Genomic DNA, 15,568 nt, shown 5'->3' with positions numbered 1-15,568 from the left:
AAGAAAATTGTGTGTTCGTGTGTGTGTGTGTGTGTGTGTGTGTGTGTGTAACTTAGTACAATGCCAAGCACATAGTAACTTCTCAGTAAATGGTGGCTCTGATTTCCATAAATTTATATGAACCTCAATCCACACTGATTTAGCTCCACAAACCCAACATCTTTCTAGTGTCTCCATAAGCATGAACTTTTAAATCTAACTTTAAGTTTTAAAAATCTTGACTCTTACTTGCACTTCATTTTCAACATCCAATATCAGTCAGTCTTCATCAGTAAGATCTATACTTTCCATTGCCCTTAGCCAGTCTCAAGCTCTGTTTCCTCCATGTCTGGATTTGCTGTAGCAACCAGCCCTCTCTCCATCTCCTCTAATAGTAAGAATTATTTTTGAAAAATGACCCTGCAGAATAGGAAACACCTCATTGTTTCCCACGAGGATTCCAAACTTCTGATCAGAGGCCTCAAGGCTGTCTACCAGTCGCTCACCCACTCCCTTCCCATCCTCATCTCAGACACCTAATAGGCCAGCTTACCATCCATATCATTCCCCAACCTCAACCCTTCTCCTTCTCCTTTTGCTTGCTGAACATTAAACATAGCCATGTTTTCATGATAAAGATCTTAATGGCAATGTAATATTTCCCTGACTTTAAACTGTAATTTGCTTGGCCATTCTATTATTGGACATTTAGTACTCTCTCCTCTTTCATTTTATTTATTTATTTTTTTTGCTCTTATAGTTAAGTCTGCAATAAACACTTCTGTGATAATATTTTCAGCATTATTTTCTTAGGTTAGATTATCAAATGATAGGTACTGGATCAAAGATTGTGAACATTATAAAATCAATAGATATTGACATATTGAAGAACTAAGATTTTATATATAAAAGTGGTTTCATGACATTTTTCTCTGTTCTATTTTTCTATTTTGGGACCTTAAATATCTTGGTTTTTCCTTCACTTCTCTACCCTATGAATACAGAACTTCCCCCAGATCAAAGACAGAAGCATTAACCTTTCATATAAAAATACTCCAAAGTAATGATTCAGCAATAATGATTCAGCATATATCAGACAATGTCTGGCAAAGTTAATAACTAGCTAGCCCTGGCCAGGTAGCTCAGTTGGTTAGAGCATCATCCCAATATGCTAAGATTGCAGGTTCAATCTCCAGTCAAGGCACATAAAAGAATGCATAGATTAGTGGAAGAACAAATAAATGTTTCCCTCTCCCCCTTCCTCTATAAAAAATAAATAAAATAAAGTAACAACTAGCTAATAATATAGACCCTGATGAGAGTCCAAATAAATTCATCTGCAAAGCAATTTGCTACAAAGTGCTGGGGGTAGGGGGTGGAGTGAAGAAAGGAAGGAAGGAGGGAGCGGGGGAGGGAGGAAGAGAGAGGACAGAGAAGAAAAGGAGGAGACAGAGGCAGGAGAATGAAATGACTGTTACGATAGCTGGGCCACAGAACTGTGCTCACCTTGGCAGGCAGCCCTTGTTCTACGTTGCCTTCCCCCGAATCAGCTTCCTCGCTTAAAAAAAAAAAAGTGATATCAACATATGATCAGGATTAGCACTTATTGATCCTGGTACCATGCTGGTTTCTGGGGCTATGAGACTAAATAAGACAATTCCTTCCCTTTTTCAATTTATATTTGGGGACAGGGAAAAACAGAAATTTCAATATAAGAACCCAGGTGAGGATAAGAGCAAGATATCAAGGGATACACAGACAGCATCCAATTAATTATTTCAAACATAAAAGTATTTCCCCAAAGAGAGGATATGTACGCTAGGATTCCAAGAATGAGTCGGAACGAGATAAAGGAAAGGAGCGGGGGTTTAAGGCAAATAGGACAACGTCTGCTGAGAATCAGAGGCAGGAACGCACACAGAACACACGTGAAACTGTCAGTGCTCTTCACTGCCACCTACACATTCTCCTTCCACCTCCCCCAGAACCTGGCTGTGCGCCTATGAGGTTCCTGGTAAACCAGAAATATAGCAGAAGGAGCTCTGACCCTGGCTAAGATATTGTTGATGACCTTTCTTCTTTAAAAAAATAAAATATTTTTAAAGAAACATTTTTTAACTACATAGAAATGAGAAACCTTAAATAACAAAGAATGTCAGAAACAATACACAAAGATTAAATAGAAATTATAAAACAAAAAAAAAAACAAAAATTGTTGTAAAAATCTCAACTCTCCTAATCTATGAGTGTAATGCCAAGCTAATAAAAATACTAATAGGTTAGCTGAAGTCTCTGACAAACCTCCTCTTTGACATGAGCAGTTGCATCCTGAATCTTTAAGCAAGATTTTAGTTTCTATCTTGCTTTCAGCCAAGCTATAGATTTTTCTTCTGGAGAAGTACAGAGTATTAATGGCAAATGGAGGGCATCACACTTGTGGAAATAAATTGATACTTGACATGTGTGACCTAAATTGGATATGACATTTGAAACTTTATTAAATACAATAAGTAAGAAAAATGCCCTGTCAGCACTAAGCAACATTACTAAAGTGTCACCAATTCCATTGCCAGGAATTCAGATGAACTGTCTAGTCTGGCTGGCTTCAGTGCAAGTGAAACCACAAATTCTGATGACTTACAAATAATCCTAAGCAGCTAAAACCAACAGAATTCTTGGTAACAAAAGTGGGTGGTTTACTTATGCTGAAGTCCTGTTTACTTAAGATCCAGAAGACAGTGTTGAGAAAACCTATTCTAGGCCAAAGGCTGGTTAATATATAGTCATTGATCCCCAAAGAAACAACTTAAGGTAACACATTAAATGCTCTGCAAACTTCAGATTGCTAGCTGTGCATTTATTTTGCCAAGTACATTATCAGGCACAGAGACTGGCTCATTTTAGAGGTGGTTTCTTTCTATGAAAAAGGAGCCTTGGGGGGACATGGTAAAGAAATATCCCTGCATGAGACACACAGTGGTGCCGTTTGGCTTTTACCACTTCTGAAAGCAACACTCTTCTCTTCTCTTCAGCCAGTCTTCCAACACCTGCAGAGAAGTTCAAATCCTTGCCCCACAGCTCTCATCACCAGTCAGACAAGCTGGACTAGAAACAGTAACAGACTCTTTCAAGTGTGAACTGTACTTTCCCCAACTGCTAACCTTCTATTGACCATAGGAGACCCCTTGAAGGCAATTCCATAGCCCATTTAACTTCCTAATGGAAGTCAGAGGTCTGCTGTCCTTTTATAGAAGGCACCTCACAGTACACTTCAGAATGGAAAGATGCTAGAATCTCTGTGACAACCCACGAAGGGGAAACCAACATTGACATTTAGAAAGGAGGGGATATGTAACCAATGCCAGTTTCCTTCTAAAAGAGTTCTTGCTCCTAATCTCACTTCAACATTCTCTCTTCCTCTTGACCATAGTAAGATCAGTTCTCAAAAATCATTGGCCACGGTATACTTACGGATCTCCTCGGATTTTCCTCTTGCCAATGGATTTATGGAACTCTTTTCTATAGGACTCTGGGGTGAAGGGATTAATATTAACCAGAGCTAATGAGGTCATTTCATCTGTTACGGAGACAGGTGTGAGCCTAAAATGCTTAGAGCCTCGGGAGGGCAGCTTCCCTGTTGAAGAAATCATGGACTGGCTTGGCTGGCCCTGAGGATGACATAAGGCAAATCAGGATGATGTAGGTTAAAAAAAAAAGTTCCATACCAGTTAGCTAGTTAATATTTGAACCAAAGACTGTTATTGATGAAAGAGGTCTTGAACGTTATCTGGTTCAGTGCAAACTAGTTGCTTCATAACTGGTCCTCTGGTGAGAAATACAGATTCCCAGTCTACCACTAGATATTCTGATTCATGGGACCCACACAGAAATCTACTGTCATTACACTCCCCCTCTTTCCCCTAGGCCAGTGGTTCTCAACCTTCCTAATGCCCCGACCCTTTAATACAATTCCTCATGTTGTGGTGACCCCCAATCATAAAATTATTTTCGTTGCTACTTCATAACTGTAATTTTGCTACTGTTATGAACCATAATGTAAATATCTGATATGCAGGATGTATTTAGGCGACCCCTGTGAAAGGGTCGTTCGACCCCCAAAGGGGTCGAAACCCACAGGTTGAGAACCGCTGCCCTAGGCACTTCTGATCACCAGCTTGGAAAACCACCAAATTGAGTCCCACCTCCAACTTTTTAAGGATGACATTTAAGCTCAGACAAATGAAAATGACTTTAGAAGACCTGGTCCTTACATCTCAGACTGTGTACTTTAACTCCCCCTCATTCATTTATCGAAATATGTGTTTGCTGCTTACTAAGTAGCTGACTCTGAGCTGGGTGCTGTGAGGGGTGCAGAGATGAATTCCAGCTCGTAAATGGTCCATTAAGTAGCTGTTCATTGATGTTTCACTTTGTAAGGGAAAGATTTCATAGACTCAACATGAAGGAAAATATTTCCAATTCCTCTTAAAATGTAGGCACCAAATCAGAAGAGCTCCATGAAGTGGGGTTTTAAAAAATGGAGAAGTAATGCTCTAAGCCCTTGAGCTATAAGGCTTTGCAGTGGCTTTAATTAATATGTCAATGAGAAGAAAATGTGCAGGACTTACCACTCCAAGTAGGTTACAGTAAGAGAACACAGGCCTAAAACCTACCCAGAACTAAACCAAAAGACAGAGGGGGAGAGGTCAAAGACAGAATTCTGATGAGACAGCAGAATGCCATTATGACCTAGAAAGCAGGGGCCAGAGGAATACCTGTGTCATAGGTCTTCAGGAGTACATGGTAGACACAGGGGCCATGATAAACCTCGTAGTATAAGCATTATACTGTGAGGCTCTTTCTTAAAGAATTCTACTCTCTCATAGTCTCTGCCCATGACTTTTCAATGTAGAAGCAGAAGGTAGATTACAACATGATTCACTGCATGCAAATGTAATTTAAAGAATGTGAGGCTACAAAAAATGAATATTGAACTTATACATATTCACTAAGTGATTGATACAAGCAGAAATGAAGGAAGCACACATAGTAACCTAACATTTTTAATTGATTTTAGAAAGAGAGAGAAATATCGATGTGAGAGAGAAATATCAATGACAAACTCACAGTCTTCCTGTAAGTTTAGTATAGGGCTGAGTATTGGTTCAAAAGAAGTATAACTGTATAATATTTCTGTTGTCAATGTGATTCAGGAAATGGACCTGGAATGATAGTGAATCATTATCTGAGAAACAGTTTTTTGTGATGCTGATCATCGTATGGAAAGTAAAGCACATCTATCTACTATAAAAAATAGTGGGGCATCCACACCTGGAATGCTGCACAGCTCTGGCTGCCACACCCCCAGGACAGCAAAAAGGGCCTGGACATTTTTCAGATAAAAGGAAGGAAAAGTGTTCACACCAGGGCAGATAATGTCAGAATTCCTAGTTTGGAAATGTGAAGGCTGGTAGATTCTGCGAGTTCCACTTAGACTAGAGGGAAGGATATTAGTTATATTAATAAAGATTGTATTGCCAGAATGACAGAATTATGAGTAATCCTTTTGAAACCTATAAGAACATAGTTTTGGACCAGATTCATGAAAGAAATTTCATAAAAGTAAAGCAGATTGAAAGTTTCTGGAAAGATGACCAGGTTGAGAGTATAAATATGCTCCAGAGAGTGGAGCTAATTCCATAACTTTAACAGCTCTATTATAGATGATTTAGAGAAAGAAAGGAAGTTTGGGCAACAGCTCCCTGACTTCTGAAGGCGAGAAGGCGGCAACCTCCCACTAAGGCACAACATCATAGTGTCTTGGGACTGGGAAAAACTTTAAGGGCCCAGTCACTATAATTAGTGCCCTGATGCTCGAATCCCTTCTATGTCTCTATCAAGTGGTCATTCAGTGACAAGGGCCTTACTACCTCCTACGGAAGCTCTTCTATCTCTATCTCCATCCTGCTAGGAAGTCCTTACGGTGAGCTGAAGACATTTTGGGTGATTTCTGGCCCTATCCTTTGGCAAGGCTAAACTAAACCAACATTCCTTCCCCATGCATCCTTGACTTTGGTATAACATCTCCAATTATTATTGCAGTAGCCTCCCTCCTCTGACCCTGAGCCAAACTCTATTCTTCATAAAGTATGTACTTTCCTAGTTGAATTTCCAGTTTCCCTCCCAAACTCTGTCCTCTGCCTGTCTCTCAAATCTTGGCATTATTCAAGACTCCTAACTCAAACCACTTCTCTCCTTACTCGGGCTACATGAACTTATCCACCTAAAGCTTCAACAGCTCCCTAAATGCTGATGGTGCCCATATATTGATCTCCAACTTAGATTGTCTCCCTGTACTCCAGACCCATTTATCCAATTGCATGACATCTCTGCTTTTTCCAAACCTGTACATCCTCAAGTGTCACCTGTCTTGATTCAAGGTACCATGTACTCAAACAAGAAGCCTGGTTGCACCCAGCTCTCTCTTCTTCCTTCAACTCCTCCATCAAGTCAGTTACCAATTCCTAAACATCTCTCAATTTATTGCTGTTGTAATTCAAGTCCTTCTCCTTTCTCAACAATTCCACTGTGAATACTGCCCTGCCTCCAGGATCTCTCCTGCTCCATTCCATCCTTCATATGAAGGTCATGATTTTTCAAAGGTGCCTCTGCTCAAAACCATTTACTGGCCTCCTCATCACTTTTAGGATAAAGTCTTGATCTAGCTCCTGCCTACCAACTCTGGCGTCACTGCCTGCACTTTCACATGTATAGACCCTGTCACTACTGAGTAACATGCAGTTTTCTAGGGGCAGCATGGTCTTCCCCCTCGACAGTTTGGTAGAAGCTTTTCATTTGGCCTCAAGTGCTCATTCCCTTCTTCTTTGCCTGGTAATCTCCAACTCATTCTTTAAGATTTCTCTCCAACGCTGGTCTCTTGGGAAAGGCTTCTCTGATATCTTGAGACTTAATTTCTAATTCTTTCTCATCATTTAGTACCACTCCTCTAATATATCTAATCTGAACTTTAATTTTTGTTTCAGTATTGTATGTATCTTTATTTTGTGGGCACTCTTTGAAAGCAGTAAATGGGTGTGACAGCTGAGGGTCAGCTAGCATATCAAGGTGTTCAGTTAGCTTTTAAATGAATGACTAATATACACACCATGTCATGTTTTCTCACCTGTGTACTTTTGCTCAGCACCATATTCTCTCAGGCCACTCTCTACTTTCTATATGTTAAAACCATACCAACTTCATTGACCTTCATATGCTTCCTTCATCTTTATTTCTTTCCTGATCACCACTGAGAAGCAATCCACCCAGTGAACTCTGACCACTCTTGAAGCACCTATTACATAGTGTCTATACCAGGGGTGGGCAAACTTTTTGACTTGAGGGCCACAATGGGTTCTTAAACTGGACCGGAGGGCCGGAACAAAAGCATGGATGGAGTGTTTGTGTGAACTAATATAAATTCAAAGTAAACATCATTATATAAAAGGGTACGGTCTTTTTTTTTTTTTAGTTTTATTCATTTCAAACAGGCCGGATCCGGCCCGCGGGCCGTAGTTTGCCCACGGCTGCTATAGGCACATCTCCTCTTTCTCAGAGACTGTCTTATGCTCCTTGCCCACAGTAGGTTCTCAAAAAAAAAAAAAAAAAAAAAAGGTCAGTAGATGATTGATTGGTAGGTATTGGGACCTTTGAAAAACCCACCGATGGACACTAGAGTAGTTTGTCTACAATTCAGACAAGAAGCTTAGTATTTCCTGTAGACACAGTGCCCACACTCAGCAGGTACTAAAGAGACCTGCCGACAGTGGCTGTGCTACAATCTGAAGCACAGATGTTATGATGATGAACTTAAGTACCTCAAGCTGAGCCAGCAGAAAGTCGAGCTAATACCATTCCTGAGGCTCACACACCACAGCACCAGCCTGTTAGAGGTAGCCCTGCCCCAGCCCTGGCTTGAATAACACAAAAAATGTAGCAGGAGACCAGTTACAACAGGACTAGAGGAATATGCCAACTACTCAGGACCTTTGCTTATCGGCAATCCTTGGCTTATACAGAAGTGTCACAGGTTACCTCTTTGCTCACATATAACAGAAGAGCCTGAACGTTACAAGGCCAGGGAGGGGAGAGGACTTCCTTCTGGGAAGAGCAGCCATAAGGAGATATGAATATGTTCAAACAGAGAATGTGAACATTCTTATATTAGAAAATATGAGTAAATAATCATAAAAGAATAGTTGGCATAATGGAAAGAATAGACTGAGACCAAAAGATCCGGTTTCTAGTCCTGTCTCTGCCATTGACCTTTATTTTCTCGTGTATTGTGCACTTGGGGTGGGTCTAGATCTCAATATTCCTTCCAGTGCCGATATTCTTTAACTAGGAACTTTCCCCCACCCAACATTTATTTGTGGCCTTCACCAAATAGTTGCTGGCAGCAGTGGTTTTGGGAAGACAGCTGGTGAGACATTTAATTCTGTTTTCTGATAACTTGAAGCTCTTATTTATTTTTACCAATAAATACGGAATTGGGGATAAGACAGCCTGGGAGGCAAATCCACCCTATACACATAATGGACCGGTCCTCTTTCTCTAATAGCTGAACTGAAGGAACCTGGGCCCCTCTCCCCAAAACTTACTCACTTTGGGAGTGACAGGACTCTCGCAGTACAGCAGCTTGCTTCTGTCATCTGGCTGGGCTGGTGTTGTAGGACACTTGGGTGGTTCTGACACCAGGGTCCCAAAACCAGGCTCTGTACTCACTTTGGCTTTTTCCTGAAATGTGTGGAGTCCGCGTGCGTCCCTCAGGGGTATCCTGGGTGGTGTAAACAGGGCCTCTGAATCCTTGGATTCAGACTGCTCTGGGGAGAAGGTCTGGGCCTCCCAGCCCTCCGGTGCTTCCTTATGCTCTTTGTTCTCACTCTCTTCCTCACAACAGGAGAAGTTTAATTTCTGCTTCAGTTCTCTGTTAATATTGTTGTCATCCATCTCTGCCAAAGAACTTTCCACGGTAGGCGAGAAGGCCTGTCAGAGGGGCACAGTATCAAGATGCAGAAGTCAGAAGAGAACCTAAGCCAGCCAGTTCTGCAGTCCTAGCCTGCCTTTCCCTCTGCTCACTCACGGCTGCATGAGGCACACCCTTCATTTTCTCCCTTAAGGACCACGTGTCCTAAGATCTCAGCTTGTCCTTATTTCCATTCTGATTAAAGAAAGTGCCAGCAACGCTTTGAGTAATTAAATTCAATTTATGTTAAAACTCTTGTGGACATCACACATAGTCTCCCTGTACCCATGTGCTACAAGCTCATTATTGGAAAGAAATCATTTTCACTCTTTTACACCTGCCATTTAGAAATCTCCCCCTCCCCTCTCTCCCACTCCCCACCGATGGCTAAAAGGAGTTGATTAGAATTCAGCATCACCTGGGTGTAATAATGATCTAACACAGTGGTTCTCAACCTTGGCTGCACATTAGAATCACCTGGGAATCTTTTTAAAATCCTGATTTCTGGGCCTCATCCTCCGGAAATTCTGTTTCTTTGTTACTAATGTTGTGGCCCCACCCCATAACAAAGAAACAGAATTTCCGGAGGATGAGGCCCAGAAATCAGGATTTTAAAAAGATTCCCAGGTGATTCTAATGTGCAGCCAAGGTCGAGAACCACTGCTCTAACATTTCCAGGCTGGAGTTCATCTCCCTAATGGACACACACCTTAGGTCTTTGCCAGATACACCTGCCTTAACTTCAGCCCCCCACAAAGCCCCAGCCACCCTCCCACCTCCAGGTATTGACAGTTAAAACTTTCAAGGAAACATACAAATTTTCAAACTGACAAAAGAAAAGCTAGAAACATCAGTAACACATAGAAGCAGATATGTATCCCTTGAAAATGGCGATTACTTCGGCCTCCAAAGCCTTATTTTGTAAAACATGTTTTCTTGCAGTTTGGATATCTTTAGCATACATTATTAAATTTCAGTCTCAGAGAGGCACCCCCCCCCCAACCAGGAAGTGTAAAAACTCTTTGAAGAAAAAAAAAGCCACCCATACCACTTTATAAGAGAAAGTATGTGAAAGGCAGCCCATGAAGAAGGAAAATCATGTACTTGAGCCCCTCCATAGACTCAGGTAACACACAGGAGAGTTATTTACATGATAAACATGGGCCCAAAGAGAGAGAAGTCCTGAGGGTGAGTCTGATGTTGTCCTAAGCAAACTTAATTTCCCTCCTCCTGATGGTCTTTGGTTCCCCTTTGCCTGTCACCCACTTTCCACTTCTCTCTTCACCAATCCCTTCACCGCTTCTCCTCTGTCACTCCTTTCCCATTTCCCACCTGCTTGCCCCAAACCTCACAGCAGTCGGTTCTCCACCCAATAGCCAAAGGGATGCTTTTTAAAGGATCCAGTCCTCAGATCCTCTGGGGCCTCCCATTTCTCTCAGAATTCACAGCCAGCCCTGATACCAAGGCACACAGGGCCTTAGGATCCACCCCACAGCCTGTCTGATTCCTTACACATTCGGCTCTAGGCTCCTTCCTGTCCCTCCAGATGCCAGTCTTCCCCACACGTCTCACTCATTGGGCTTCCTCCAGGTGTCCCCTCAAAGGTTATTTATCAGAGAGGTCTTCCCAACAACCCCACATAGTCCCCATCACCCATCCTCTGGCCCCTTACCCTGGGTCACCTTTCTTCACAGCACTTAGGGCTATCATATATTACATATCTAAAGGTTCATTTAAAAAATCCTGTCTCCCCCACCCCATCCCCAATAGAATTTAAATACCATCAGGACAGGGACTTAATTCTTATTTGATGTTCTATGGCCATTACCTGGAACAGGGCTTGACACATAGAAGGTGCTATGAATCAAGGTGCATGCTGTACATTGTATATATCCTCATGATGGACACTATCGTCAAAGGAATATCTTTTATGAGCTTTCAAATTTTTAAATTTCAACTCCAATGCAAATTTCAGAGGCCTTAAAGGCAGGGATATGTTGATTTTAAGTAACTCAGTAAGTTTGAATATATATTCTATTTTATCAATCCCTACACCAACCTGAGCTCAGCCTCTGAGGTATATAAGTTACTGTCCTTTCAACACAACCAGTGCCTGCAGCCCAGAAGATCTGGGAGAAGTGAAGAGAAATATCAGTGCAGATGGGGCTGATGTTGCAGCTACTGTGGTCTAATGAATGAAATAGATGTTAGGAAGTCGGGAATCCGAGACAGATCAGGAACCCCAGGATGTCTCTGGATGGCTTTGGGTCCACAGTGTCATGGGACAGATAAGGGTGTAGATAGTCCCTAAACCATTAGGAAGATTATTTTCTTCACCTCCTCCACTCACATTCTTAATTTCACCCTGTTACACCTCAGCTTGTCCCAGAGTCTGAACTCCTATCTGGACCACTAGTATTTGCCCTGGTCAACTAATTATGCAGACTGATCATGGAGGTGCAGAAACCTCACCTGGTAGGAAGACTGTTCCTGGCAGAGAGAATAAAATGGCTTAGTTATATAAGTTTGTTGATTCTTCTCCAGTAAATATGTAAATCTTGTGCCATTCAAAGGGAAAAAATATCTCACTGTTTTGGGGGGGAAACTGGATAAAATGATTTTAAATTTCAAAAGGAAAAATAATTGTCAAAGAAATAGCAGATTTAAAAAAGAGTAGACTACCTCTCTGAGAAATAAAACTTTAAATTATACCTGCATATTGTTTTTTTAAATATATTTTTATTAATTTCAGAGAGGAAGGGAGAGAGAGAGAGAGATAGAAACATCAATGATAATAGAGAATCATTGATCAGCTGCCTCCTGCACACCCCACAGTGGGGATTGAGCCCACAACCCGGGCATGGGCCTTGACCAGGAATCAAACTGTGCCTCCTGGTTCATAGGTCAACACTCAACCAGTGAGCCACACCAGCTGAGCTACATGTATATTATTTTATGCACATATACTTAGTGTGGTGGTAGTGTAAGAATAGATAGTGAATGGTGAAGAATACATAGATTAGTAAATATCAGTAATTTAATATTGTACTTTAAAAGGGAATTATAATCATAGGACCCAGAAGGTTTTTTTATACGTGGTGTAGCAGTTATTGGGTAACTATTCAATTTAAAAAATTTAGAGTTTTATTTCATATCACATATAAATATGAAATAGATTAAGATATCAAATGTGGAAAATCAATCTGTAAGTAACTAAAGAAAGAAAATAAAAGTGAATGTTGATCAAATTTCTGGGTGGGAACCAACTTCCCAAATGTTAAAGCAGCACAAGAAATCACCAAAAGAATTGCTAACTTTGACTACATAAAATTTAGAACTTCAACATTTCATCAAGCAGTTAAGCAGCATTAAGCTACACAGTAAATTGGAAATGATATTAACAAAAATTATGCCAGCCAAAAGATGAATATTCTTAGTGTATACAGAAGTTATGCAAATGCAAATTGATAAGAAGAGCATCAAGACCCCACCGGATAAGTGAGCAAAAGGCATCCTGATCAGACAATGCACTGAAGAGGAACCACAAGTCAATAGCATATACTTGGAAACTAAGATTAGATGCAGTCACAAAACATTATCTTAAAGCAAAATGTCATTTACATCGAAAAATTGGCAAAAAAATATTCTGAGTGGCAATATCTAACTTGGACAGGAATGAAATTAAATTGATGCCCTTACACACTTGTGAGTCAACAATTTGGCAGTACAACCAAGAACCTTAAGAACACGAATACAGTTTAACCCGGTGTTCCCACCTCTGGCAGTCTGTCATAGTCAGCAACCTCAATGGTTGGTTGCATTTGCCCTGCCTGTCACCCCTCATTCTCGATTTCATCTCTTGCTTGCTAGCTGCCTTCCCTGCCAGGCTGTAAGCCTGACGAGAAGGGATGTCTGTCTTCTCCACAGCAGGGCTCGGCATATAATAGGTATCTAGTGTTAGTTCAGAGTGGAATTTGGCCAACGCTTGAGGCACAACAAAAAAAGAGAAAGGGCTTGATTTTCCAACAATGAGAGTGAGAATGGTTAAGTAAATTTTCCAAACATACAATGAAAACCATTAAAATAATGCATATAAAAAGTTCTAACAGAATAGCAAAATGGTCGTATTCTGAGGTTAAAGAATAAACATACAAATTATATACAGTATGATTTCTACATGTAAATATAGGAAAGAAAAATATCTAAATCTATCATCTATTCTAAGATATACCATTATTTACCTGCCACTAAGAATAAAAAATGCCCATGATGGGTAATCTAAGATGATACACTGTATACAGCTGTGACAAATAAACCTCCCATGCGGAGAGGGCCAGAAACTTGCTTCTCTCCATTTTGCCTTTGGGTGGAGGGAGAAACAAACCCCACCAAAGAATTTGAAATATAATCTAGGGATCACCCTAGCTTGCATTTTAAATTCATACTACCAGAGTGGTTCAAAGAACCTCAAGCAGAGAATTTAACTCAAAATAGTCTCAGCGTGGTGGTGTCTCCAGATGGCTGACAAAGGCAAACACAGATCTCCTCTGTGAGCCCGGGACCTCCGTGGGGCCTGCAGCAACTACAAGTCACCATAGCAATGTGAACAAGTAAACATTTTGCATCCTAGAATTGATGAAGTAGGACCAGTAAAATCTTAACAGGGGCCAACTCAGTGGTGAGATTATAGATCAAAAATACTTTAATATAATGTATTTTATATACACTTTATTCATTTTTAAATATATGTTTATTGATTTCAGAGAGGAAGGGAGAGGGAGAGAAAGAGAGAAACACCAATGAGAATCATTGATCGGCTGCCTCCTGCACGCCCTCTACTGGGGATTGAGCCCCAACCCAGGCATGTGCCCTTGAGAACCCCATATGTCAAAATTTTAAAATAAAATTATTTTACTTTCCACATACTAAATATATCTTCATTAAATAAAATACACCCTGTAAAATAGATCTACATTAACATTATCCTAGGGTCTCTGAATGTGCATGCCCTTCATTCCTTCTTGCTCCTCACACTCGTTTTCCACCAGAGCTATTCTAATAGCTAAATTCAATGAGTTCCCTTCCTACCATCTTGTGAAATTCAGTAGACACAGAGAAGATAAATCTCATGGTCAGACTGTGAATGTGTTAAGAGGGGTGTCATCATTAACATTTTGAACACCTATTATGTACAAACTACTAGGTTAAAGCTGGCTGGAGAGGTCAGTTGTACAGAGGTATACATCTCTACTTTCATTTGTTTAGTTGACAAATACTTGGTAGGTACCTGTTAGCAAGGCAGTGGGAATTTGAAGCTAGACATGATGGCTGGTGAGCTAGAACCCTCATGTAAATGAAATATGGAAAACACTCTAGGTTTAGGGTTTGGACATTTTGGCCTCCTGTTTATATAGAAAATTGGGATGAGTATTTTGAATTTTTTCCAGGCATATATACAGCTTGAGGATATTAAACTAAGGGATGCTGGGGTGGGAGGCTGGGATCACACAAAAGACCAGGAAAGGAAAGACCCTCCGGGGAGAAAGAGGAAACTCACACCTAAAGCTGGTGTCTTTGGAACTTGATGAAGGATTTTCTAGAACCCCTTTCTGTATTTAGAATAACATCTTAAATGGCTCAACCCTCGCACAAATCTGGTGGCTAAATTACTCTTTTACAGGAGGGGGAAATAAGAACTAGGAATAGCTATTAAAATAATGAGAAAAAACATGGTGAGGAGGGGGACTTGTTCAGATACCTAATTCATCCAAGGTTTAGGAGGGCGGGCAGCTTGTCCCTCTAAGAGGACCCAGTGGACTCATGCTAGGTGTTACCCCGAGGGCGTTTATGAAGATTCTCATCCTGTGTGCCAGAGATGCAGCGATAATATGATTTAACCCCTCTTCCCAAGGAGATGCTCAATGACTGCCCAAGGCTGCTACTTCAGGCTAAAACTATGACAGAACAATAAAGGATCTATTTATGCAGCATTTCCCCCCAAAAGAATAGGAACTGCTTTAATCATTTATAGATTTAGTTCAACCTCTTCCTCCCCAGCCCCCCCCCCCCCCAGGACTACTGACCACCACGCTCTGTGGAAACAGTCTGAAATGGGTGGGGAGCCCCCGATCCAGGAAGGCCAGGGCCAAGGCACTATCCGGCTCATCCCCGGGCACACCAGGCTGGGCTATGGACACACTACCCCAGGCCAGACACCAAAGCTCCCCCAGCTCCAGGACACCAGCCCCATCCCAAAGCCCGACAGCACCTTGCAGCCAGTACTCCCTCTTCTCCACTTCCCAGCACAGCGGTGGCCCTGGCCACACATCCAGGATTATGTAATGCACATCTGTCATGGTCCATATGACAAGGGGGCTTTCAAAGATAATGGTGACATGTAAAAATTCACGGTGGAACAGTTATCCCACGGAATTCTAGGTGAGAAGACGCCATAAGCCAGGCACAGGTAAACAGATCCAGGTGGATGCGCGCACCGTCAGCACACATTTCCTGTACCCGAGCGCCTAGGCATCCGTGCACTCCAACTGGGCACGCAGTTCCGCGAAG

The 15,568-nt window shown here is 41.4% G+C and overlaps 1 protein-coding gene across 1 annotated transcript in view; it reads right to left on the bottom strand.

Annotated features, from left to right (window-relative positions):
- Nucleotides 1-15,562, bottom strand: part of WEE2 (WEE1 homolog 2 (S. pombe)) — a 32,513-nt gene extending 16,951 nt beyond the window's left edge. Inside the window, exons 1-4 of the mRNA XM_014546741.1 lie at nucleotides 15,270-15,562; nucleotides 8,641-9,021; nucleotides 3,451-3,647; nucleotides 1,486-1,537 (exon numbers count right to left, since the gene is read on the bottom strand). Coding sequence (XP_014402227.1) covers nucleotides 1,486-1,537; nucleotides 3,451-3,647; nucleotides 8,641-9,021; nucleotides 15,270-15,329 — 690 coding nt within the window. The 5' untranslated portion in view covers nucleotides 15,330-15,562. The remainder of the gene's footprint in view (nucleotides 1-1,485; nucleotides 1,538-3,450; nucleotides 3,648-8,640; nucleotides 9,022-15,269) is intronic.
- Nucleotides 15,563-15,568: the final 6 nt, after the last annotated feature.

The sequence above is a fragment of the Myotis brandtii genome, unplaced genomic scaffold, assembly GCF_000412655.1.
Source record: "Myotis brandtii unplaced genomic scaffold, ASM41265v1 scaffold455, whole genome shotgun sequence".
NCBI classification, from domain to species: Eukaryota; Metazoa; Chordata; class Mammalia; order Chiroptera; family Vespertilionidae; genus Myotis; species Myotis brandtii.
The sequence above is the reverse complement of the archived record's forward strand: the minus strand, read 5'-3'. Positions and strand labels throughout refer to the sequence as shown.